This window comes from Durio zibethinus, chromosome 21, assembly GCF_047325235.1.
Source record: "Durio zibethinus cultivar Kanyao isolate XHJ-2024 chromosome 21, ASM4732523v1, whole genome shotgun sequence".
Taxonomy (NCBI): Eukaryota; Viridiplantae; Streptophyta; class Magnoliopsida; order Malvales; family Malvaceae; genus Durio; species Durio zibethinus.
The window spans coordinates 1,686,972-1,711,267 of NC_143182.1; the positions used below are offsets into that span (position 1 = coordinate 1,686,972).

The following is a 24,296-nucleotide window of genomic DNA, read 5'->3' on the forward strand; positions in this document are numbered from 1 at the left end:
CAAACGAGTTTATATTTGATTGTTTTCTTTGAGACCGGAGTACTGAACTGGATCGTTACTTGAAAGAAGAAATTTCAAAAGGCGAAAGAAAGGAGGGAATTGGCTGTCCGATTTTCACTCTATTTAAAAATAATAATAATAATAATATGAAGATCTCAAGCCTCGGAGTAGCTCATCAATCACAATGGTAAGAAACTTACCTAATCAAATAAAAAAATCTGACTAACAACCCTGCCTTTAATCACATATAGGGTTGCTTCACTAGTGAATTACATACCTATATTTTACATACACGAAGGCAGCTGACGCCGTAAGTCGTGTTATTGACGTGATTTCTTCTTTCTCAAGGCAAACACCATGCTCTTATATTATTGACCCTGCTGGCATCAATGGTGCATCTTCTACAATCGTTCTCTAACTAATCAAAATTCAAAGGCTGAACTCAAGACTACGACTTTATAAGAGGGCTCAGCCCTTCACCTTCCCAACCAAGCTTAAGCATCTGATCCACCACTTTCAAGCTCAACTGTAGATATCAAGGCCGTAATAAGATTTAGTTCAACATCCAATAAAACAACATAAATTCAATGATTTTGGTTGACACTATATATTAAAATGTTCACGAGAAATAAATCAATAAGATGCTATCCATTGAGCAATGCCAAGACAGGAGAATGAGTAATTATTGATATTTAGACTAAATGATTGATGGAGAATCAAGAAATGGAAAAAAAAATTAGTCTAACTTACGGCTGGATCCGTGAAAATTATCAGCTGCTTATCTGCAGTTGACACCAGAAGATTTGTGTTATCCTTGTTCAAAGCAAGAGCTGTAATATCCTGTCCTTCTCCCAGTTGCAACACATGGAACAGCTGCAAATGAAAGATTTTAACCAGGTAACTGTTTCAGCAAAACGACATGTGTTCATGATGCGTGAGTGTCTACCATGCTCATTGCAATCAAAAGGTAAATAAAAAAAAAAAAAAAAGTGACGGAAAAGCACCCCATTCTTTCTCTAACACATATGTGAGACAAATGGGAAACTACAAAGTAGGCCTGCCATATTAAATGAAAATTTTCTTCTAAACATTGGGTGGCATGGCATAGAAAAGGAGAAATTCAAAGCAGTTCAGAACAACCCACCCCTACCCCAGAGATAGAAAGAGAGATTTAACCTCCCCAGGGCACCTTTGAATAGGTGGCACCTAAGAACAAAATTAATGCAAGCTGAAGCAACAAGTATGGCCGCACTCATTATGTACAGGAGGTGCAGATAGGGCACAATAGCATCTGTCTAAACATTTTCTTATACCTTCAGAGTATGCAGATCCAAAAAGCAAATTGAAGGTGATGGAATATCCAATCTGTTGCTTTCGCTGATTTCTTCTGAATCAAGATCAAAATCATCAACCACAGGTTTCTTCAAACTCAAGTCTCGGTTGTTATTGCACACTCCGTTGTTGCCCAAAGATGAGTTCACTCCAATTAAAGCACTCATACCATCCACAGAGATTTCCATGCAGCTGACACCACTCATGGAAGGAAGTTGCACTCTTGCAATTGAAACCCCATTGAGTGTGAATGTGCTGAGAGTATGTTGCAATTGATTCCACGTTAAAATGATTCCCTCAGATGAAAGGCAGACAGCATCAGCTTCCACGCTGGCAAACCGTCTCATCAAGCGACCCCTTCTTATGGAATGCAAGAGAACATCTGATGAACGGCCACATGAAACAACAATACCTAGGTCTGAACTGACACAGCAACAAAGAATTTCCCTGTGGTGACCACGAAGGACATGTACAGGACCTTCTATTTGACGCATCCTGCTTTTGTCTGCCAAGGTGTTAGCAAAAGTACCACTACTAGTTGAAGTTGGTGTGCCAGTGCCAGCGGTTGGTTCTGATGTGCTGCTTGAACGGGATGTAAATGCCCTATGTATCCTCCAAAGTAATACAGTAGTGTCCTGGGATCCAGTCACGAGATAGTTGCTATCTGGCGATAGAGCAAGGCAAGTGACAGGAGCACAGTGTCCAAAAGCAGTTTCTAGTGTTTTTGCTCCATCAGATGACAGTAGCTTGATACTGTTATCCGCATGTCCACCTAGTTAAAATCCAGAAACACATAAGGAGATACTATAACACAAGAAACGGAGATATTAATGCCGGCTGTTGGATTCTGTGGGAAAACACTTATTTACAGCTGTTGTAATCTTGTAATCTGTATATTTATATTTGTATCTCTAGAATTAAGTATTTGTATCCCTAGAATTAAGAAAGATTTAGTTTCCTAGTTTAACCCCTAGTTAGTTGTATATAAACCTAAGATTCTTGTATAATTGTTGATAAGCAGTTTTTCAATATACATTCAATTTCCACATGGTATCAGAGCTTTAGGCTCTTCTTGGGAAGAAAAATTTTCAGCCTTCATTGCTGACTTTTTTAGGCCTTCATTGCCGACTTTTTTAGGCCTTCATTGCCGAATCCTGTTTAGGCCTTCATTGCCGAACCCTTTCAAAGAAAGATATCACTATCACCCAATTTGAGGAAATGTTAACTGAAAAAATCACTGGAGTACTACAGATGTCTCAGAAACAAAGAGAGTTTAACAGGGAAGAGATTGAAAAGCTGAGAAACTTATTGAAAATCCTTGAAAAGCCTACTATGGTATGTTCTTTGGGTAAAGTTTCTAGTTCAGGTAAAGCTTCTGGTTCTCATGGATTAAATGTCTCGGCTAAGCCTATTACGAGTTCTTGGGTCATTGACTCAGGAGCCACAGACCACATGACACATTCCCCACAAAAGTTTAGTACATATAACCTGTGTCCTAGTAATAAGAAAATTGTTGTTGCTGATGGTTCACTTATCACAGTGGCAGGATTAGGAGATGTTCAAGTTAATCCCTCGTTTGTTCTCAAAAATGTTCTTCATGTTCCTGGATTGTCTACTAATCTGATATCTATACAAAAACTTACCAGAGATATGAATTGCAAAGTAACTTTTTATCCCTCTTATTGTGAATTTCAGGACCAGAGTTCGGGGAAGATGATTGGACTTGCTAAGGAGAAGGATGGACTATACTATCTTGAGACATCAAATAACACAAGTAGTATCAAAAATAGTTTATCTTTGTCATTTTTTTCTGAAAAATCTTCCAATAAAGACAAAATCTGGCTTTATCATTTTCGTCTTGGACATCCTTCTTTTGGAACCTTGAGAAACATGTTTCCTTCTTTGTTCAAAGAATTAAATGTTGAAGATTTTCATTGTGATATTTGCGAATTTGCAAAACATAGACGTGTGTCTTTTCCAATCAGTAACAAAAGAAGTTCTACTCCTTTTTACTTGATTCATAGTGACATTTGGGGTCCCTCTACAATTCTTAATATTTCTGGTGCGAGATGGTTTGTTTCATTCATAGATGATTGTACTAGGGTCTCTTGGGTTTTTTTACTTAAATCCAAATCAGATGTGAATAGTGTGTTTTTAAGCTTCCAAAACATGATCCAAAATCAATTTGGAGTAAAAATCAAGAGATTTAGGTCTGATAATGCAAAAGACTACTTCAACCAAAGTCTATCCACTTATTTTCAAAAAGAGGGGATTATCCATGAGTCATCTTGTGTTAATACTCCACAGCAGAATGGAGTGGCAGAGAGAAAAAACAGTCATTTATTAGCCACAACCAGAGCCTTTCTTTTTCAAGCAAATGTACCTAAATCTTATTGGGGGGAAGCTGTTCTCACTGCCACACACATTATAAATAGGTTACCTTCAAGAGTTTTGGGATTTAAAACTCCTATGGAACTACTCTCACAATTTTATCCCAACCTCAATATCACAAACAATCTCACACCTAGGATATTTGGTTGTACATCATTTGTTCATGTTCACAGTCATAACAGGGGAAAGTTGGATCCAAGAGCGATTAAGTGTATTTTTGTGGGGTATTCTTCAACTCAAAAAGGATATAAGTGCTATCACCCTCCTACCAAAAAATTTTATGTGTCTGCAGATGTCACTTTTGAAGAAAATAAACCATTTTTTACTCAACCTTATTTTCAGGGGGAGACTTCATTCATGGAAGATAAGGATAAAGACTTCTTTTTGCTTGATTTGCCCCCTTCTTCAACATTTACACCCATTAATTCTTATGAGTCGAAACCTGTTTCTGCTGAGCCCAAGTCAAACATTGAATTTGAGTCTGAACCCATTCCAAATACGAAAGATGTGACAAAGGATAATATTGTTCTTGATTCTATGAAGGAATTACAGGTGTACTCAAGAAGAAAAGTTCCAGATCCTGAACCAGTGCCAGTCCAAGAACCTGATCCTAACTCTGGAAATGAGGTAACTACAGTTTTTGACTCTGTTTCTCAAAATGAGCATGAATCTCCTAAAACTATAGCTAGTGATTATGATTTGCCTATTGCCATTAGGAAAGGAACCAGAGAATGTACCAAGCATCCACTATACCCAATATCTAATTTTGTGTCATTTGAAAAATTCTCACCATCCCACAAAAATTTTCTTGTGAGCCTAAACACTATTTCTGTTCCAACTACATTATCCGAGGCATTATCCAGTGAGAAATGGAGGCAAGCCATGAAAATAGAAATGGAGGCCTTAGAGAAAAATCAGACATGGGAACTGGTAGAGTTGCCTAAAGGAAAAAATTCAGTGGGGTGTAAATGGGTTTTCACTGTAAAATACAAGGCAGATGGTACTGTTGAAAGGTATAAAGCCAGGTTAGTGGCTAAGGGCTACACTCAGACCTATGGAGTGGATTACCAGGAAACCTTTGCTCCAGTTGCCAAGATGAATACAGTTAGGATTTTGTTATCATTAGCTGCAAATTACAATTGGCATCTTCAACAATTTGATGTAAAGAATGCTTTTTTACATGGTGATTTGGAAGAAGAAATATATATGAAGGTTCCACCGGGATTTGAAGGTCATCTAGCAGCAAACAAAGTATGCAGGTTAAAAAAGGCTTTATATGGCCTTAAACAGTCTCCTAGAGCTTGGTTCGGGAGATTTGCCAAAGTGATGCTAGCAATGGGATATAAACAGAGTCAAGGAGATCACACATTATTTATCAAGCACTCTGATTCAGGGAGAGTCACAGTTCTATTAGTGTATGTTGATGATATAATTGTAACTGGAGATGATGAAAAAGAGAGAGAATCTCTAAAACAGTGTTTGGCTAGAGAATTTGAGATAAAAGAGCTAGGGAGATTGAAGTATTTCTTAGGAATTGAAGTAGCTCACTCACGGCATGTTATTTTTATCTCACAACAGAAATATGTGATGGATCTTCTGAAGGAAACCGGGAAGCTTGCATGTAAACCTGCAAATACTCCTATAGATCCTAATCATAAAATTGGAGAAGCTAATGAAGATGCTGCTGTAAATAGAGAGATGTACCAAAGATTAGTTGGAAGACTCATTTATCTCTCACATACTAGACCTGATATAGCATATGCTGTGAGTGTGGTAAGTCAATTTATGCATAATCCTAAAGAAGTGCACCTACAGGCTGTCTACCGTATATTGCACTATTCGAAGGCCAATCCTGGGAGAGGTATCTTATTCAAAAGAGATTCGGGGTTAGTTCTAGAAGCATATACAGATGCTGATTATGCAGGTTCAGTAACTGATAGAAGATCTACCTCAGGCTACTGCACTTTCTTAGGTGGTAATCTTGTGACTTGGAGGAGTAAAAAACAGAATGTGGTGGCAAGATCAAGTGCTGAAGCAGAGTTCAGAGCAATGGCTCAAGGAATTTGTGAACTACTATGGTTAAAGATTATCCTAGAAGACTTGAAGATCAAGTGGGATGGACCAATGAGACTCTACTGTGATAACAAGTCTGCAATAAGCATTGCACACAATCCTGTGCAACATGACAGAACAAAACACATTGAAGTAGACCGGCATTTCATAAAGGAAAAACTAGACAGTGGGTTGATTTGTACACCTTATGTATCAACCAAGGGTCAACTTGCAGATGTGTTGACTAAAGGTCTCAGCAGTGCAACATTTCAAGAAATTATTTCCAAGCTGGGAATGAAAAACACCTATTCACCAGCTTGAGGGGGAGTGTGGGAAAACACTTATTTACAGCTGGTTGTAATCTTGTAATCTGTATATTTATATTTATATCTCTAGAATTAAGTATTTGTATCCCCAGAATTAAGAAAGATTTAGTTTCCTAGTTTAACCCCTAGTTAGTTGTATATAAACCTAAGATTCTTGTATAATTGTTGATAAGCAGTTTTTCAATATACATTCAATTTCCACAGATTCAAATACACATGACTATATCTATGACACTGAAAATTGAGCTTCAAAATTATAAGTCCCTGGCTGCTACACATTTTATAAACAATGGTCGAGCAGCCAAGCAAAATTGAAAAGTAAAGGGGGTGCAGGAGCTATGATGGCAATTTCAAGAGAAGAAGGATAGTCAAATTACTTTATTCCATGATAGATCTGTAAATTATTCAACCTTTTTAAATATATTCCATTGGCCCACTAAGAAGTGATTGTTATATTTTTTTTTAACCAATTCTTCACCCTGAATATTTAAATTTGAACAGCATCAGCTGATCTTGTAAGTTCAGAAGATTAGACACTGAAACTGTCATCATCATCATAAAACGTAGTTGTCCAGCAGCATTCCACTGCTATGTCCTTTCCAAATAATGGCTACCAGGATCAAAGGAAGGATTCTATGTGATAAAGAAATAAAAGATTACATTTTCTGATTTTAAGGCTCATGAGTGAGTAAGTTTACCAGAGAAATCAAATTTACCTAAAATTTTAGTCAGCCAAACAATATTAGGAATTAATAGGTTACCTGTGATTATTTCTTTATCACATGTGATGGAAACAATAGATGAGCTTCTGATCCCAGATGAAGCAAATGCTAGTGCCTGGGGAAACTGCCACTCATCAGAACCAGAGCCAGCTGGCCCTTTGAACATTCTTATAAGTGCTCCACCAGCAGAACTTGCTGTTGCCTTTCCATGTTGAAATAGAAATGGTGATCCCTGACCATCGGGAGTGTTTGGCTGCCACTTGTGCTGCGCAATATGAGCTGCTGGCGCATTTGTGTCAACAATTATGACAGCATCTGAAGAAGCATGAATAGCAGCTGCAGGCAAATTGCAGCGTTCAGGTCCTGGGACAGCATATGGCTTGACTTCTCTTGGGTTCCGAAAGATTGTCTGACATTAAAAGTTAATAAGATTCAGTTTTAACATATTCATTTTCACAGAAAAGATTCTCATTATGGAAAGAAACTTATTAGATCACATGAGAAGTAATTGCAGATGAAAGTTATATAACACTGCATCAATTGTTAAAAACAGAAAGGCCGAAAAATTGGTACCTGCAAACGAAGAACCTCTGAAAGTGGCATCCTGTTCATGTGAGGGACAGTAAGAAGTTGGGATGGAGTTTGTCCAAAATAAGCAATCTGGTCTTGCGTAGCATGCTGTTGTACCTTTTATTTGTATACAAATGAAAGACAATAAAGAAGACTTTCCAGATAGAGCAGATAATAGGGAAAAAAAAAAAAAAAGCAAATCAAACTTACTGGATCAGAGATCTTATCAATATCAACCGTCCCTTCATATGTAATGTAAAAGAACATGTTATTTGCCAATATAGCTTCTTTGCCTCGTTGCTTATACCTAAACATTCCAATTCACTCATATAAATTCTGGTAAACTCTAGGTTGCTTTGAACAAGAATATCCATGAGCAATTATATTATTAAAAAGAATATCATAGGGAAGATTACAAAGGAAAAGGAAACCGCAATTTTTCTTTAGGAAAGGGGAGAAAGTAAAAGAAAATGTACCCAAATATGAGGTCAATCCATTCATGCAAATGTGCAGATACATGCTCACTCTCAAGAGCCATCCGATGTTTATGAATAAAATCAACTGGGTTTTGAGCCCATGGTGGGAGTTTGACAGAATCTGCATGTTGAAAAAAAATAAGAACTCAATGCAACTGGAATTTATTTCTCATAAGACAAAGGAAAGAGGATACTCAGGTACATACCAAGCTTTCCTCCTAATTGTGTTGTTCCAAAGTCAATTGAATTTTCATTGGTTAACATCTCAGGAAGGTAAAACAGCTCGGGAACCTAACATAAACAAAATAAAATAAATGCAAATGAAAGAAAAAATTTCTGATAATCTATGGAAGTACAAATGCAGCCATAAGTTATAAACAAGATGAGACAAGCAACAATGACAGGGCACAAGATAAAAGTGTGCTTCATTCTTTCCATATGAGAAGTTTGAAGTTCTCATGCTAAAGATAAAACAAAAAACAATACCAATTCCTTCACATCACTCATGTCCTCAAGAACTCCATTCCAAGTAGCAGCAACATCTGAAAACATCCGGTCTGCGTGATCAAATTTTCCACCTTGCAGCTGAATTGAAAGAGTTGTAAATGGCTCAACTCTAACAAGATAATACAATATCTGCAAGAAAACACCAGATACAACAAAGAAGTTATAATAAAGAATCTGAATTTATAGTTCAAACTATGATAGCAAAATTCACCTGATGACTAATTGCCACAAAAATAGAAATTTGCATTGAAAACAATCAAATAATAGAACACAAGAAAACTAAGTAAATGATTCCAAGGACAGATGTAAATAATGCTGAAAACTAAGTAAACAGTAGTACTACTTTTGATATGAAGTATGCAACCTAGTGAAATGGCAGATACAGAATGCAACAATAAATTTCATGGAACCAGACCAACATTAAAGGACATAAACTAGAGCTTTTAGGTGCACAGCAAGAACATGTTGGCCCTAAAAAGGGGATTACTCTATCTTGCAGAACACAGTCTGTAAGGCTGACAGAAGAATAATAAATAGAAGATAGTAAAGAAAGTCATTTAATTTTTAAAGACAATTTACTGAACAGGCAACAAAGACATGCACATGTATACAAATGTCCCAAGTACATATGAGGAAATAAACTAAAGAAGTCAACCCTGTTCATGAATTGCAAGTATACAACAGTGCCCTATTTCAAGCAATTTAAGTAACCACTATAAAAGTACAAACACAAATATTAAACAGAATAGAAAACCTACAGTTCCAGCACTTGAATAATGTGAGCCATAATGGAACTTTGGGATGACTGGATCATCAAAGCTAGCATATCTCTCTTGAAATTTCTTCAACCGATCTGGATTTAATGCCCCTACAGGCTGCAAATACACATGAAGTTATAATGGCAGAAGAGGAGAGTGCAGATATAAAATGCAGCAAGATTAAAGTAGTCAAACCACCTTTGAAAGATCTCGGTAAGCTGAAGGATCAGAAAGATCCAAACTCTTTGAACTGTAGTCAGAAAGAATCCATGGGAATACTGGATACTGTAAGTAAAAAAGAAAAGGAGAGACAAAGACAGAAAATGTAGCTTAGTTATATTATCACAACACTGCCCCCAAAAAAGAGTGATTAACCATCAAAATGCACTCTCAGAAACAACCTAACCTGAGTTATGTCATTATAACTACGCCCAGCCAATGTATTTAGCTGCATTAAATATTCAAAATTGCTGATCTGCAGAGAGGTTATAATTCTGTCAGTAATTATGCTATTTATTACATGTGAATTATATATATACTGTAACTCATACCTCCCACCTAGCCCAGCGCTCCATTAACTGAGTTCTTTTCAGGAGCTGATCAGGTCTCTGCAGCAGAAAACAATATAATGTAAGTTCAGGAATGTGAATAGGAAATGAATCCTTGTAAACAGCAGCTAACATACTCACCCTTAGGTACCTTATAATGAACCCAATTTTATATACGTAAAATATCCATAATTTTCCACTCCTCCTTTAAATACAAAAGATATTGTCGATGTGTGAAGTTCATTCAAGCTAGGCCTCTTTAATTTAAAATTTTCCAAGCAAAGTGCAAACCTGAGTTGCAAGATAAATGTTGTTCAAATGAGGAGGCCGTGCTTGAACAATAGCTCGGTAGGCATTTCTTCGGCCCTCAGAACTCTGGATCAATTATTATTTTTTAATGAAAGTGAAAAAAAGAAACAAAAAAGAAAACCAACAATTCAATTAAGAGGTATATACAGTGGGTCAACAACCATCAAAAGCATACCTCTTTTAATCACAGAGAAATAAATTTAGGTGTATCTAATAGGAACATACCCCGAAATCAAAGAAGAAGTTTGAACGGTCAACCATAAACAGCTCTAGGGCACTTCTTCTTAGGAGATATCTATGGTCAAGAAAAAACAGCATATGAGGTGCAACAGCAGATGCTAAAGCAAAAGCAATATTGGGTGATGAAAAGTTAAAACTCTTCAAATGCAGCAACAAGTAATATCATGTTATGATTACTATGCAGAACAAATATCTCTCTGCAGTCCTGGTAATATTAATATAAGCAGTAAGCACACAGAGACAAGACCTGAAATTCACTCTATATTTTACTGGATTTTACAGTCAAAGAACATCCTGATCTGCAGGTCATACTCAACTATCGCAGTATAGTGTGAAGACATTCACATTAAAATGTTTAGAATATTGAGGAATTTCTAGACAACTGCAGGTTGTTAATAGGCACTATGAGATGCACAAATAAAGGCCCCTAAAATGCTAGCAGACATCTTTTTCTCATTCCCTGTCCCAGGCAAGCATCTTGTTTCAAATATGTGCCTGCCTGCATGTTAAAATGAAATCAAGGATGGTTGGCAGTATCTAGACATATTTTGTCTGACATTGATGATCAATCCAACTACTTAGGATGTTAAATAACAAAGTTGTAGCTCAAAGCCAATAAGGATGCTCAAATTTTTTAAAAGCCGGTATGAACAAAAATGAGAATAAAAAATAACACATTCTTCACTATAACTTCACCTTCGGCTATACATTTGATGAAGAGAAGTCATCAACCAACTACGGTCTTTTTCATCATTTCTCACTTCGGAGTTGCCCTCTGAACCATCCTTTGCTGTGTTGCTTTCAGTATTATCAACAATAAAATTTATTTTTTTTGTGGTTACCTGAAAAAAGAAAAATAATTCATAAGCTTGATAACCTTTTTTTTTCTTGTACGAGATAACAAATACTGAAGCATAAGAAAAATGTCGCACTATATTTGCAGTTGTAGTTTCCAGTTATGTTTTAGAACACAAATACAAAGAATTTCTCTTTTATCCTAATCTATAGAAAAACTAGCAGCCACAGTCATTTACCATGGGCAGAAGAGGAAAGGAGGTGAAATCAGGATTGTATAAAGATGCAAGATATCATCTTCAGTGGCCAGACACCTGGTGTTGGAAGCATGACAAATGCTAATGGTACCTAGATTTAAATCCCCATACGTGTAGGTGTAGTAAGCTAGAAGAGTTAAAAAAAAAAGAAAAAAAGAGAGATTGGATACTTAAACAAGGGCTATGTCAATTAGCCCTGCAGGGGAGGTTTCCTATCTAAAGATTCTAAGACAGGGTCCTTCTATCCTTGTAGACCTCAGATCTCTCCATTTTTTTTTTCATACGAATTATCATCTTATAGAACAAGTTGACAACTAAATTGCATAGTTTATCATCTTTTAGAATTGGCCTTTGCAACTTATGGAGATTCCTTTTGGAGATGATCTAACCTTAAGCACCAGTTTAGATAGCATTCAACCCTCATTTAAAGGCATTTAACTATCATATTCCCTTTAAGCAATCATCTAAGTTTTAGAATTTGATGACGATAAAGTTAAGAACATCACAGTCAAAGAACTATGGAGCCCTTTGTAAAGCAACAAGATCACTCATATCATCTGCAAGGATTTTAACAGTAATTTTAAAAACTTACTTGAAAGGTTCCTCGTATAACCTTCAGTGGCCGAACCATAGATGAAGGAAGTTCAAACACAATTCTCTCGTCAAATTCACTAGGGACATACCCAGGAGCAACTACTGATGAACTTTGGACCAAGTCTTGCTCACTGGCAAGTTTGGTATCAGTAGATTCAATTAATTTCTGCAAGGGTTGCTCAGTCACTCCAGACAGCCTTGGCTGATATTCCCCACTTTGGTCGTTTTCATAGGCTCTGTTATCTACGTTATCAATTTCTGGCTGTTCATCATCTTCATTCACTAAATCTGTTGAGATTGCTTCTGCTGCCAGAATAGGAGCGTTAGATGAGCTTATGACATCCTCTTGATTCTTTTTCACATCACTTTGATCCTCAAAATTAGCAGCAGCTCCAAAATGATCATTCCCTATGTAATTCCTTCTCAAACATGGTCTCATTCTTGAAGAACTTTCCATAAAGTCTAGCTTCCAGAAAATCTACACAATCCATAAAAGGATAAGAAAAAAGCTAGACAAATGGAGAAGAAACAAAATCAGTTATCTAGCAAACTATACTTTTTCCATAAAGAGGGAGAAAAGAAAAGAAAATCTAAAAACTTACACGTGTCTCGCTAGAAAATTGGTCCCCTGATGGCCCAAAGAGACATTTCATCTCTATCAGGCAATGGATAAGTTTGCGCCAAGCACGAATCCCAGTGAATAACCGATGTCGTGCAACTAGATCAACTTGTGTGCGCCTATCAATCTGGAAAGCAAAGGTAGATAAATCTATATCATTAACTTTTATTGCTGCCTAAAAAAGCAGTGACAATCATGATAGGTAGCAGTAATCAAACCTCTGAACGCTGAATGTTTCTTGCTAAAGCAAAACTTGCAACAAGGACTGCAATAAATTTATAGGATAGAGCATTAAAATCTTTCCCATAGACAGATTTTGTATCAACTGGTTGCAGGCATTCCATCCATGCAACTCCCATGGCTTCAGAATCATTCCATCTTTTCACACGCTCCATATCACTAGCATTCCTCCGCTGTGCAGAAGTAGCCATTGCAACAGCACTGAGACCTCTTCCAGAACCAATCTTTGCATTGCGTTCAAGATCACGTGCGGCTGCCAAGGCAGCAGCTTTTGCAGCTGCCTTGTCTTTTGGAAGAGATGGTGATTTGTTAGACGCCTCCAGAGGTTTTTGAAAGCTTGAAAATGTTTGCAGTTTAGTTGTTTTACGCTCAAGCATTGAGGAGTCACGTTTAAGCTGTGTGGTTGCTGGAGGGGCAGGAGTTTCTGCTCCGCTAGCACCAGCAGCAATCATTGCCAATGCCATTGCAGCTGGTGGTGATGCAAAAGCAGCAGCCCAAGCGGGAGAAATCATTGAAAGAGCTGCCTGAAGAAGAAAAGGACAATTGAAAAATCTCAAAAAAAGCACCAATAAAAAAAAGATGACAAGAAGGGGAAAATGTAGAATGAGGTCAACAACCAACTTTAACAAGAATTTCCTAGAAAAGAAATGCCAACTCCCTGAAGAGATTCATGCAAAACAGAGAAGCATGTGTACACACACATAGCACTGATGAGGGTAGGAAAGACAAAATTAACACCTTACAAGAAGGATTTATTTCAATAAAGGAGTTAAGAATGATAATGATGTGTGCTAACCTCTAACGGCAGTGCATCAGCAGCCAATGCACGATCATCAACAGTAAGAGGATTCAAACCATCACTAGTAGCAAGTTCATGAATTCCCGCCAAAAGTGGTCGCCACCTCCTCAAAATAGCAACAAAAGGAGGTACAATGGCCTCAAGATACTGTTTACGAAGTGGTTTTCTGTCCCTCCCAACAGCATGCCATACCTGCAGCACGCATCACATTTAGGTCACTTCACAAATATCAATCAACAACCCAGACAACCATAGATAATGTAAGAAAGAAGAAAAAAAAGTAAATGTTCCATTATGATATCATGATAGAATGAATGATTATGATAATAGATTATTACTAAGCAAAGAAGACAACATATTGCTATGCCACAAAAAGTTGATAAAGAAGTAAACCATAAAACCTAACCAAGTAAATGTTAGCTGCTATTGCATACTAAGCTGATTCAGTTATGACTAACCTCAGAATAGAGAACACAGGATGCTACCAAAACTCTTTGTCTCTTGGAATCAGAAATCGGCATGTTCAGAATAGGAGAAAGCACACTGCAAATAATTAAAATGAATAAGTTCTAAAACTCCTTTTGTATGAATCTTGGAAGTGAAGCAGAAACAATACAGTTCAATAACACAGTCAAAGAGCACCAAACCATATTTGTTAAGATGTGCGTATGCCTATTAAAATGTAGAGAGAAGGAGAGAGACAAAGCAAGCATTTTAGTGCATAGATATGTACACTTATGTGTCATATGTGGTTATAGGATAGAATTTCCTCTGTTTAACTTACCTCCACAACATATCGAAGTGCATAGATACATACGCTTATGTATTGTATGTGGTTATCGGTTAGGATTTACTCTGTTTGACTTACCTCCACAACAAAGCTGACCGAGGTTTTCTCGCTGCCATTCGAGCACTCTTATCTAAGGACATGATGTTCCCTCCTTGGCAATACAATCCCTCTGACATTCCATCTTCTATGCCTACGTTCCTCATGAGCATTTTGTCTTCTCCATTATCTTCTTCCCTCATTGAAAGAAGTACCATGCGAAGCATGCATAAAAATGGTTGGTCACTGTCCAGTAACTGGTAAAGTGCTGCCATTCCTCCCATCCCAGTACCTGATCCACCACCTATACCAAGGCCACCACCAAGTCCAGAATCATCTAGCAGTAATGCTTGGAGCATGCTTACAGACTTCTTCACTAGAGGAAGTTCAATCCAGTTTCCATTAGCATCTTTTTGCAAAGCAGCATTCCACGACTCCCAGCCACTGCCACCACCATCAATGCCAGCTTCTTTTGAAGGTAGGCCAACACCATACCATAAGCGGCTCCTGTATTTCCAACCCTCAGCTATATCCATTGCACAACTCCCGTATGACACAAAAGCTGAGGAGACAGAGTCATAAGGCTCAGCTGCAGCAGCTGCAGTAAGCCGCTCCATCACTGTTGCAGAAATCTGCCCATTTGCATCAGCCATTGAAGCAAGGACCTTGTTTGGAAACAGAACATGGAGGGGGAATAACAAATATTAGGATGAGGCATAGTGGAAAGGAAATCAAACCAATGTTCAACTAGACGTTACAGGAAATATCCATTTTCTTTAACTAAAAAATAATAAAAACAATCAGGCCTAAGAACAGTCACACGTCCAATGCCACAGGCTATGAAAACCAGGTAGACATTCAGGCAAATGAGGAAATAGTAGCAGATAAAGAAGTTTAACAGATGATAACTACATAGACCTAAATCACTAAACTATGCAAAATTCATGTATGCAGTATAGATGTGCCTTTGAGATGACAATATACATACATCGAGAGGGAGTCCACCAGAATTTCCAGATCTCCTATCATCCAAAGCTTCAGATGATTCTCGACCAATTGATGCCATTGAAGTTGAGTGATTATTTAAGGGAGATGCGAGAGAAAGAGGAGATGCATTACCATCAACTTTACGTGATGCACAAGAAAGTTTACTTTGTAACCTTAAATGATCTTCAACAAGCATTAAAATCACAATTGCATTCTCTACCAAAAAGACAGAAAGCTGCGCAGCATTCTCTGCTTCTGCCTTAGCTTCCTTTGGTGACAAACCTTCTGCTGCAACCCCAGCAGCAGCTGCAGCAATAACTTGAGTCTGCTACAAAAGAAAATCTCAATGAAGGATTGTTGCTAAATTTTTGTCTAGTGGTGAGACAATTAATAGAATAATGATGATAAAAAAAAAATTGACAGAATAATAGAATAATAGAAAGCAGCCAGTGGTGAGAACAGTAAAATAACAAAAGGTTAACAAAATTCCAAGAGGGTCGATCTTTTACTTTATGATTATCTCAACTAACATAGATATCTCATTTTCTAGGAAAATATGTTAATTTACAAAAAAAAAAAAAGTTAGATGCTATCATTACTGTATCAAACAGCAATTAGAAACAACTAAACGTTACCTGAGCCTGCAGTTCTCTGGCAGCAAAATCCAGCAACCCACCCAAGAGCCTTCTCTTGAATATTGGCAAAGATTCTTCACGTCTTCCAAATACAACCACATAGGAAATCACAATAAATTAATGACTATACTTATTACCAAAAAAAATTACAGATAAGCATTCATGATGAACAGCAACTGTTGCCAAGAGTATTTTAGCATAAACTTATTCAAGAAGTCTACAGAAGTAACACTTTTTATTGGCTCCATGAAAGAGCATATTCTGCAAAACAATCAGTAGGTCAATATTAAATAAACCACTGCAGTCCTGTGGCCATATATATATATCTTATGCAAATATATTGAATATATTCCGTTTCTTATTCAGTACATGATGTTTCAAAACTTTTAGCAATAACAATTAAAGTTTCCATATTTTGGCATTTCATATTGAAGTTAAAACACCAATTTGTTATTACCTTAACACAGGCAAAATCACAGAAACCAATGACAGTGATTCTATAAGATCGCAAATTTGACTTCTTTATCTGTGTAAATACAAACTTTTAGATTTCTCCTTTAACTGAATGATCTCCCTCACAAGTGCATCTTGTGGGTATTCCCACATAGAGATGTGCCTTTTTTACATAGCCCTCCAGGGAAAAGGAACTAAGGTCAACCACATACGAATGGAAAAGGTGTATTTTTGGAGACAATTAAGCAATGAAAGTCATAGAACAGGATTCAGTAGAGCAATACCTAATTCTCTGATCCCCAGTGCTAGATCCACCCACAATAGAGAGCCATTCTGCACAATGAATTGTAGCTTCAATATCCTGTAAAATGGAAGCAATGACAAGAAAATATAAATGGATCTGACATGATTGAAATTTGAAGATACAGTAAAGTGGAAAAGTTGGATAAAGACAAACCTTCCATCCATCCTTTTGGCGCATCGAATGCTCCAACATAATAATCAGGAAATTGTGTATGAGGTCCTCTATGTCTCCTAAGCTTGCTGAATTTGACTGTTTTCTTGCATCCATCTGCAAAAGCAAGTAACCAACTGTAATAATTAATACAAAGAGAAGGAGTATATGCATATTGAAATTTACTCATGAAGGTCAACTACTAGCTAGAAAACTCTACAATTCCAATCCTAACCAACACCAACTACCGGATTTATTTGCAATGGAACATCAAAGATGACAAGGGGGAAGAAGCACAAAAGTATAGAGAAAAGAGAATAAGTTGGAAAATGTTACCTCGTAGTTAGAGATAAGGACCTCTAGTATCCACTCAGGCCATTCCTCCATTTTTGTTAGACTGCTTCTATTTTCTGGATGACTGCAAGCCAAAAACAGAAGATCCTGAAATCATATAGAGAGAAGTAGCTCAGAAATTATAATGGAAAATCAGAAAAGTCATAATTAGGAAAATTAAAAGCTTATTTTCTGCTAACAAACACCAGAAAACAAAATCTGCGACCGATAAATTCAGACAAGTATACCTGTAGTGCACGGCTTTGGAAAGCTCTAGGTGCATATGGCAGCGAATGCAACAAAACCAACAAAAGTTGTAAATGTTCAAAACGATGACCAGAATCATAAAAGTTCAACCCATCCTCTGCCGAAGAAGCATTGATCTGAGGAAGTTAAAGGAAAAAAGAAGTATAAAGGACATCAGCATTCAATGCTATATGCAAGCACAAGATACCATAAGAAGCTAGCATGGCTCCAAAGCAGAGATAATATTTCTATTTAAGCAAGTTGAAATATCATAGGCATGGTTCCAAGCTGAAAAATACCACATACAGATTATACTTAAAAAAGAATAAAAGAGTAGAAAATTGATACAATGGTTGACCAACAAGCTTTTCAACCGACAAAACTGTAAGAAAATATATGCAGAAATATCATTGACCAACAAGGTCAAGATATTACTAAAGCAAAAGATTATTATCATACCGAGGCCCCCAATAAAGCTGTGTAAACATTGCTTGTCATAAGCCTATTAGGAGCAGCCTGGAAGGCCTTCTGTAAGGCAAAAAGCAGAAGAGAAACTTTATCTTCAAACATACTGCCACCTGCATCATTGAGTGCACCACCAAAAAGGCTGCTTGTCATCTCGGAAGACACATGTGAACCAAATTTCAGATGCCCATATGCTACTAAAGCACCTAACAGCCCAATGATCCCAACAACAATTCCATCATTTTTGTCAACATTGTAAACATTATTCCTTGCATTGTCAGCACTAATTGAAAGACTTATTCCACCCAAATTCTTCATAAAAGCATTTTCAGAAACAGATGACATCCTTTCCATTTTCATACTAGGAGAAATAGCCACAATGCCACTAACACCATCAAGGGTTTGAGAATCAAAATCTTTCTTTTGCGAAATTTGATCCCTCTCCTTCAGAGATCCTTCATCCTGACTTCCTTCTGGAAGCCTACCACCACTATCCGGTTTTGGTTCAGATCTTTGAACAGACAAGCTTTCATCTGTCTTAGTGCTAGTTTCTGGAATGTGGTGATCACCAGCTTTAGCTTCACGTTGCAGGAGGACAAGAAGTGTTTCTATCCCACCAGAACCCATGAATGCCTCTGCAAACATTTGAGCCCTGGTTGTATTTGGTTGTACCACTAGCCTGTAGAACAAATGTAGCACCCTAGCAACCTGAAAGAAATACTAGCAAGTTATTTCTAGTAAAACAATAAGAAAATAGTACATACGAGATGCCCTGCAATATCAGCTAGAAATATGAGCCATGCATATAACCACATGGGCTGCTTGTGCTTGATCAGATCCTGATCCACAATGGAAACTACAATAGTATAAAAGTTATACACACCCAAAATTCATTACAGAGAATAAACAAAATGAATTTTAAGTTCATCGTCATCTGAATGTTAAATTATTTAGAAATTAAGGTGCTTTCAAAAGTTAATTTAATTAGAAAGCCAACCATCACAAAGATATTCATGCTTCAATATGATCTAACATTCTTAAACAAACATGCTGTCCAACTTTTATCTAAAAATCTAAAAATTATTAATAAAAAAGTGAATTGCACATCTCAAAGGCACTAGTGAAAGGAAATCAGAAACAACATGAGCTCACCTGGTTTGGTTGTGGGCAATCAACCATGAATCCAAGTAAACAACGGACATCATCTGCAGCCAATGAAGGTGGGGCTGCTCCTATTAGAAGTTCAATGACAACTAAGAGCTCATCAACCAAAGCATTCACTTCACCCATTGGGCGTGTATCATCATTTAGGGAAAAAGTACCCAGGGAGTCCTTTTCACGAAATGTCCAATAACATCTTCTGCAGCCATCAAGAAGCATCTGCATAGCATTGGCATCTCGCATTACTGATGACTCTGTGAAGACCATATCTGCAAGTGATGACAGGAGTTTCTTTTGGAGCCCATAGTTGCACAAACTCCAAATTTTAAGATCTAAAAGCAGTGTACTGAAGAGCTGCACTTTAAGTGCATGATTATGCTTCTGAGATTGACATATGGAAACAACAGCAGCAACAAGCTCCTCATCTCCCACGCCATTATGCTTTCCGGCACCAAGAGAAGACAAAGTTTGTAAAAGATAGTTTAAGATTCTTGACAGAATCTCAGGTCCCCTCATACGACATAGCTCTTCATTGTTTCCAGGGTGATGGATGGCAACAGAAATAATTCTGAATATTGGCGCAGCAAGAGCAGCTGTAGCCAAAGACAATGGAAGACTACCTTGTTCTGGTTCCAAGCTATCTTTACACACATTGCTGACAGCCAGAGGAAGCAAAGACATGGGACCTCCATAAGCTAAAGCCCAGAGAGCCTCCACAGGTCTCATCCGCATTGCAACATGAACTTGCCCAAGAACCTCAGCGGGTCTTCGCAGCATACCTGAATCACCACGGATAGGTAATTTAAGCAAGAATACACAAATTCTTGTATACATAAGAAAAGAAAAGAAAAGAAAAGAGGGGGAGGCAACCAATTCCAAGTATAAATAATGCAAAAGTCAAATAGGAAGGACAACAAAAATGAAAACCGTAATTGAAGACACTAATATAAACATAGAGAAGTCTTTCTCCACTCATCTGGGAAATATATTGCAATGTCCAGAACTGAATTTAACCAAAAAAAGGAAAAAGTCAAATAAACCAATATAATAAATGAAAAGGGTATGCTTACGGCAGCAGATGAATTAAATGCATAGTCAAGTAAACTGACATGTCATTCACCCAGCCACCAACCCTTCCTCCAACAATCACGCATGCACTGAGAGAGAGGGGGGAAATTTGGGAAAACAAATAAGCCTATAGTAAAAGCAGAAGCATTCTGCATGCTCATACCACTTTAAAACAGCACACTGACAGAGGGAGATGAAGGAAAATAAGATTAAGATAATAATGATCTCTCTTCTCTCCTCAATCTTGTAAATCATACTCCCATTCAGGAACATGAATAAATAAAAAAGAGCATAGGATAAGAAACAAGTATGCCCATGCAAGGAGAAAAACTTTATATGCACACACATTTATTGGAGTCTACTAACCAAAATTATATGCTAAAAAGTCAGGTAAATACTGAAATTAAAGATGAATCTATTCACCTGCAGCGCCAGAAGGAGAAGCATCTGGACAAAATCGCCCGCTAAGAAGACAGGGGTGGTAGAGTAGGTGCAGGCAACCTCCAATTTCTGCATTCAATAGACAACTTTCCTCTGCCATTCTTTGCACATGATCATTTGTGGCTAGCCAAGGAAGTCCTGCACCATTACCAAAAGAAGGCAGCAAATCCCCTCCCCTAGATGCCATACATGCCATTCTTTCTGGCCCAATTGATTCCTTAAAGATATATACTGGGCCCATTTCAGCAAATAAAGGGCACTGACGACGACGGCGCTGTAAGCCAGCCATTGTAGGAGGGGGATTTGTCCCAATGCAGCAGAATGCAAGTGGCTTGGATATACGAGGAAATTCAAAAGGACGACTTTCATACAAGGATCCATCAATATATAATCTCAATTCACTCTCTGCTTTCCCAATAAGTCCCTGCCTGCATACATGTTCCAATCCAATAAAATACCAACATTGAGGCTTGAATGCATGAGTAAAATGTAAAGAAGCCTTCTTTCCTTTTCCACTCCCACTTTCAACCACTAAAAACTGTGCATGAAAGTATGCCTCTATCCCCTGATTATCAGCAGATAAGAAACTAAATAAACGAGGCATGTGCGCTGTGCCTTCACCAGCAAGTGCACTTGCAGCAGCAGCAGCAGACATAGCTGATGATTTTCCTGACTTGGCTGCAGCAGCAGCAGCAATTGCAGCCGCAGCAGTTGCTGTGTTTAATGTATCTGCAAATGATTCAATGTAAATCCACGTTGCAAAGGCATATCCATTGGTAAACGGCCAACGACTTTCCCCAGGTCCAAGCAAACCAGAGCTTTCACCATCAAATTCAAAAGTGCATGCAGGTCCCCTAGACTCTTTCCCACTCACTGCCTTCTCTAATGCAAGCATTAAGCGAGGTGCCCAAACAGTAGTAAGTGTTCTTGTAATGACCTGAAACCATCTGTGTAAATCAATAACACTAAGTGAATGCCCTGCCAAATGTTGTATGCAATGGCATAAGGGAGTTCCATCCCATTTCATCTGCTCTATTGAGCCAACATCCTGAGCAAAAATATTCTCAGCTGACCTCAAAAGAACTCCTAATAAACCAGCCATAGAGCACATTGCCCTGTTTCTTGTACAAGCTCGTAATATAACAAGCAAGCCTCTAACCATCCGTGTCCTAGCAGACATAAGAATGTCACTATCTCCTTCCCAAGGAAGCCAAGGAATTAGCTCACCTGCCACAATTGCAGCCCTAGAGTTTAGCATCACACTAGGAGGATTGTTGTCCTCATCCTCTTCAAAACTTTCAACTCCACCCATTGTGGCAATAAGTGAATCAACAACCAAGAAAGGAATGCTCTCCATATCTTCCCCACTTCCAAAAGTCTCAGTTCCAGTTACAATATTCTTCAGCTTGTCCAAGCTTTCGGGCTTCCCCATGATGGCAGAATCCACTAAATGCAATAACTCAGGAGACACATTTGGCATAGCAGCTTTTGGCTTAGGCTTTATTGGTGAACCAAGAGGAGAGTATCCAGAATCTGAATAAAAGACAGAATCAAGACAAGTTGCTGAGCTTGATTGCTTAATGGTATGATCTGTTTGTCTTTCAGGTCCAGGACTTGAAGTAGAACGATCATGCTGTGGTTCAGGCATTGAGCAGGAATCATACTCCATCCCATACGTCCTTGTTTTAAGTTGAGAGTAATCCTCAAACCCGCCAGATGAGCGTCTCTCATAGTCTGAATTTGAGGATCGATTGGAATCGACCTGACCACTATGAGACTCCCGAGCAACTTTATCTTGATTTTCTAAAGATACATGCTCAAATTGCTCCTCATCCCCAATCAGAGATGCCGAATGAATCCCATTTGAAGCTGCATTTTCAATTCTTAATACAGCTTCCTCGCCACCAGTAACATTAACATTCTCCTGATGAGATCCTCCTATCCTACCCTCCACAGCAGAAGTTACTTCAGGAGTATCTGAACCCCTTACAGAAGTTTCACCAAACTTCTTTTCTTCTTCTTCTTCCATAGTATAATTACTTTAAATGCCTAGCAGATATTCATTTAAATTATTTACAGTTAATTTCACCTGCAAAAAACAATTAAAAATTAAAAAAAAAAAAAAGAATGAGAAGTAACCGCCACTCCAATTCTTAAAACACTCTAAAAGTTGAAAAACCATATCTGTAAAGCGAAACAACTCGTTTAGCACAAAAAGAAGAAGAATCATGAAGCTCATCTAAATTTGTTAATATTCTCCATTAACTAATCCAAACAGAACCGTATAATACTTGAGAAATTAAAAACAGAAGATAAAACACTTTCCCTATTAATTAAAAATCAAAACACAATTTCTCCGTTGAGTCTAACTAACACAAATCGCGCAGATAAAAGCAATTCAAAATTTGAATCAAAGACTGAAATATAACAAGAAGTCGCAGATCTAGCTCATGAAGCGCGTACACATTCAAAATTTTCAAAAATACAAAAACGAATATAACTTCCCCGAATTATATGAAAAAAACAATGATCTCTTCTCGCATTGACGAATCGATCAATTGACATTGAAATTAACAAATTAACATTAAATAGAGATATAAGGAAGCAAGAAAAGTCCGATCCATCCTAATTGAAGTAAAAAGAATTGCGATTAATGCACGGATCAGAGTTTAACGGTCATTGATTTGAATAATTCTCGAAAATATAAAAATGTGACGTGTAATGGAGAAGATTATGAACTTACCTGCGAAAAATGGATCAGTTCGGTTCAACTTTGAAGTTTCCCGTTGAATATATGATTAAAAGTAAGAACGACAAAGAAATCGAGAAAGTGAAGAAAATTAGAGAAAAAAAGAAGAAGAAGCACTTTCAGGAATTAGAAAGAGAGAATCGGAGAAGACGAGAAAGAGAGAGACAGGATGAAACAGGCGCGAGAGAGAAGGTGGATTTAGCAAGGAATTGTGGCAATAGGCCCTCCTTATGGTTGCCCAGTCAAAAACAAAGGAAAATAGGTGGTTAAATGATATATCCAAGGACTTTCCTTTTTTTTATTTTTAATATATTTCTTTCCTTCTATAATTTTACCTATTAGTGAAAGTTTGCTTGTAAACCAAGACAAAGTTTTTTCTTTTAATCTACGCTTATATTATAAGCGAAGAAAATGGAAGATATTTATTACGCGAGGAGTAAGCAGTTACGAAGTAAAATATATTATACTTATCATCATGAGATGAGAGCTGTTTAATTTTTTTCCCATTGACCAATAAAATGTTTTCCCCTCCGGATTTCCTTGATACCAAACAGAAAACTTTCTATTTAAGAAGTCTGATTCTTTCATTAATTACATTTTTTATTATTTTTAAAATAAAAAATATATTTTTAAAACTTTAAAATTAAATATTTATTTATTTCTCATTTTATATCATTTTTGTCATAATGATACTTAAAAAATAAAAATTTACAATTATATAGTTAAAAGTCTAACTCTGATTGTAAAGTATTTTATTAATTATGATATTATCTTCAACTCTTTAACTTAATAATTAAGATAATTTAAAAAAAAAAATCAAAATTGGAGTTCAAATTCTAATCTTTTTCTCTCTCCTTTAATGTAAGATTTTATTTTTTTGAATGATAAAAAAAATTATTAATCAAATGTTGACGTGATAAATTTTTAATAAAAAAATATGTCA

General features: G+C 37.1%; 1 protein-coding gene across 3 annotated transcripts; it reads right to left on the bottom strand.

Annotated features, from left to right (window-relative positions):
• Positions 1-91: 91 nt before the first annotated feature.
• Positions 92-23,634, bottom strand: LOC111304639 (WD-40 repeat family protein / beige-like protein). Of its 3 annotated transcripts, XM_022901385.2 has the most exons (32): positions 23,348-23,634; positions 20,587-22,693; positions 19,087-19,874; positions 17,929-18,642; positions 17,472-17,606; positions 17,227-17,331; positions 16,894-17,007; positions 16,721-16,797; positions 15,984-16,065; positions 15,350-15,673; positions 14,404-15,026; positions 13,994-14,078; positions 13,533-13,727; positions 12,715-13,260; positions 12,480-12,623; positions 11,876-12,355; positions 10,928-11,073; positions 10,217-10,286; positions 9,974-10,057; positions 9,686-9,742; positions 9,541-9,609; positions 9,333-9,419; positions 9,135-9,251; positions 8,356-8,505; positions 8,076-8,160; positions 7,870-7,990; positions 7,604-7,700; positions 7,397-7,510; positions 6,863-7,232; positions 1,314-2,104; positions 751-873; positions 92-526 (listed from the first exon to the last, which is right to left on the bottom strand). In XM_022901385.2, exons 2-32 carry the CDS (start codon positions 22,631-22,633, stop codon positions 449-451), a joined length of 9,018 nt encoding a protein of 3,005 aa, XP_022757120.2. In that variant the 5' UTR covers positions 22,634-22,693; positions 23,348-23,634; the 3' UTR covers positions 92-448. The 3 variants fall into 3 exon arrangements, 2 of the variants coding, with proteins under 2 accessions (XP_022757120.2, XP_089606205.1); XR_016331126.1 differs by lacking the exon at positions 1,314-2,104; XM_089750079.1 differs by lacking the exon at positions 92-526 and having other exon boundaries at positions 763-901.
• Positions 23,635-24,296: the final 662 nt, after the last annotated feature.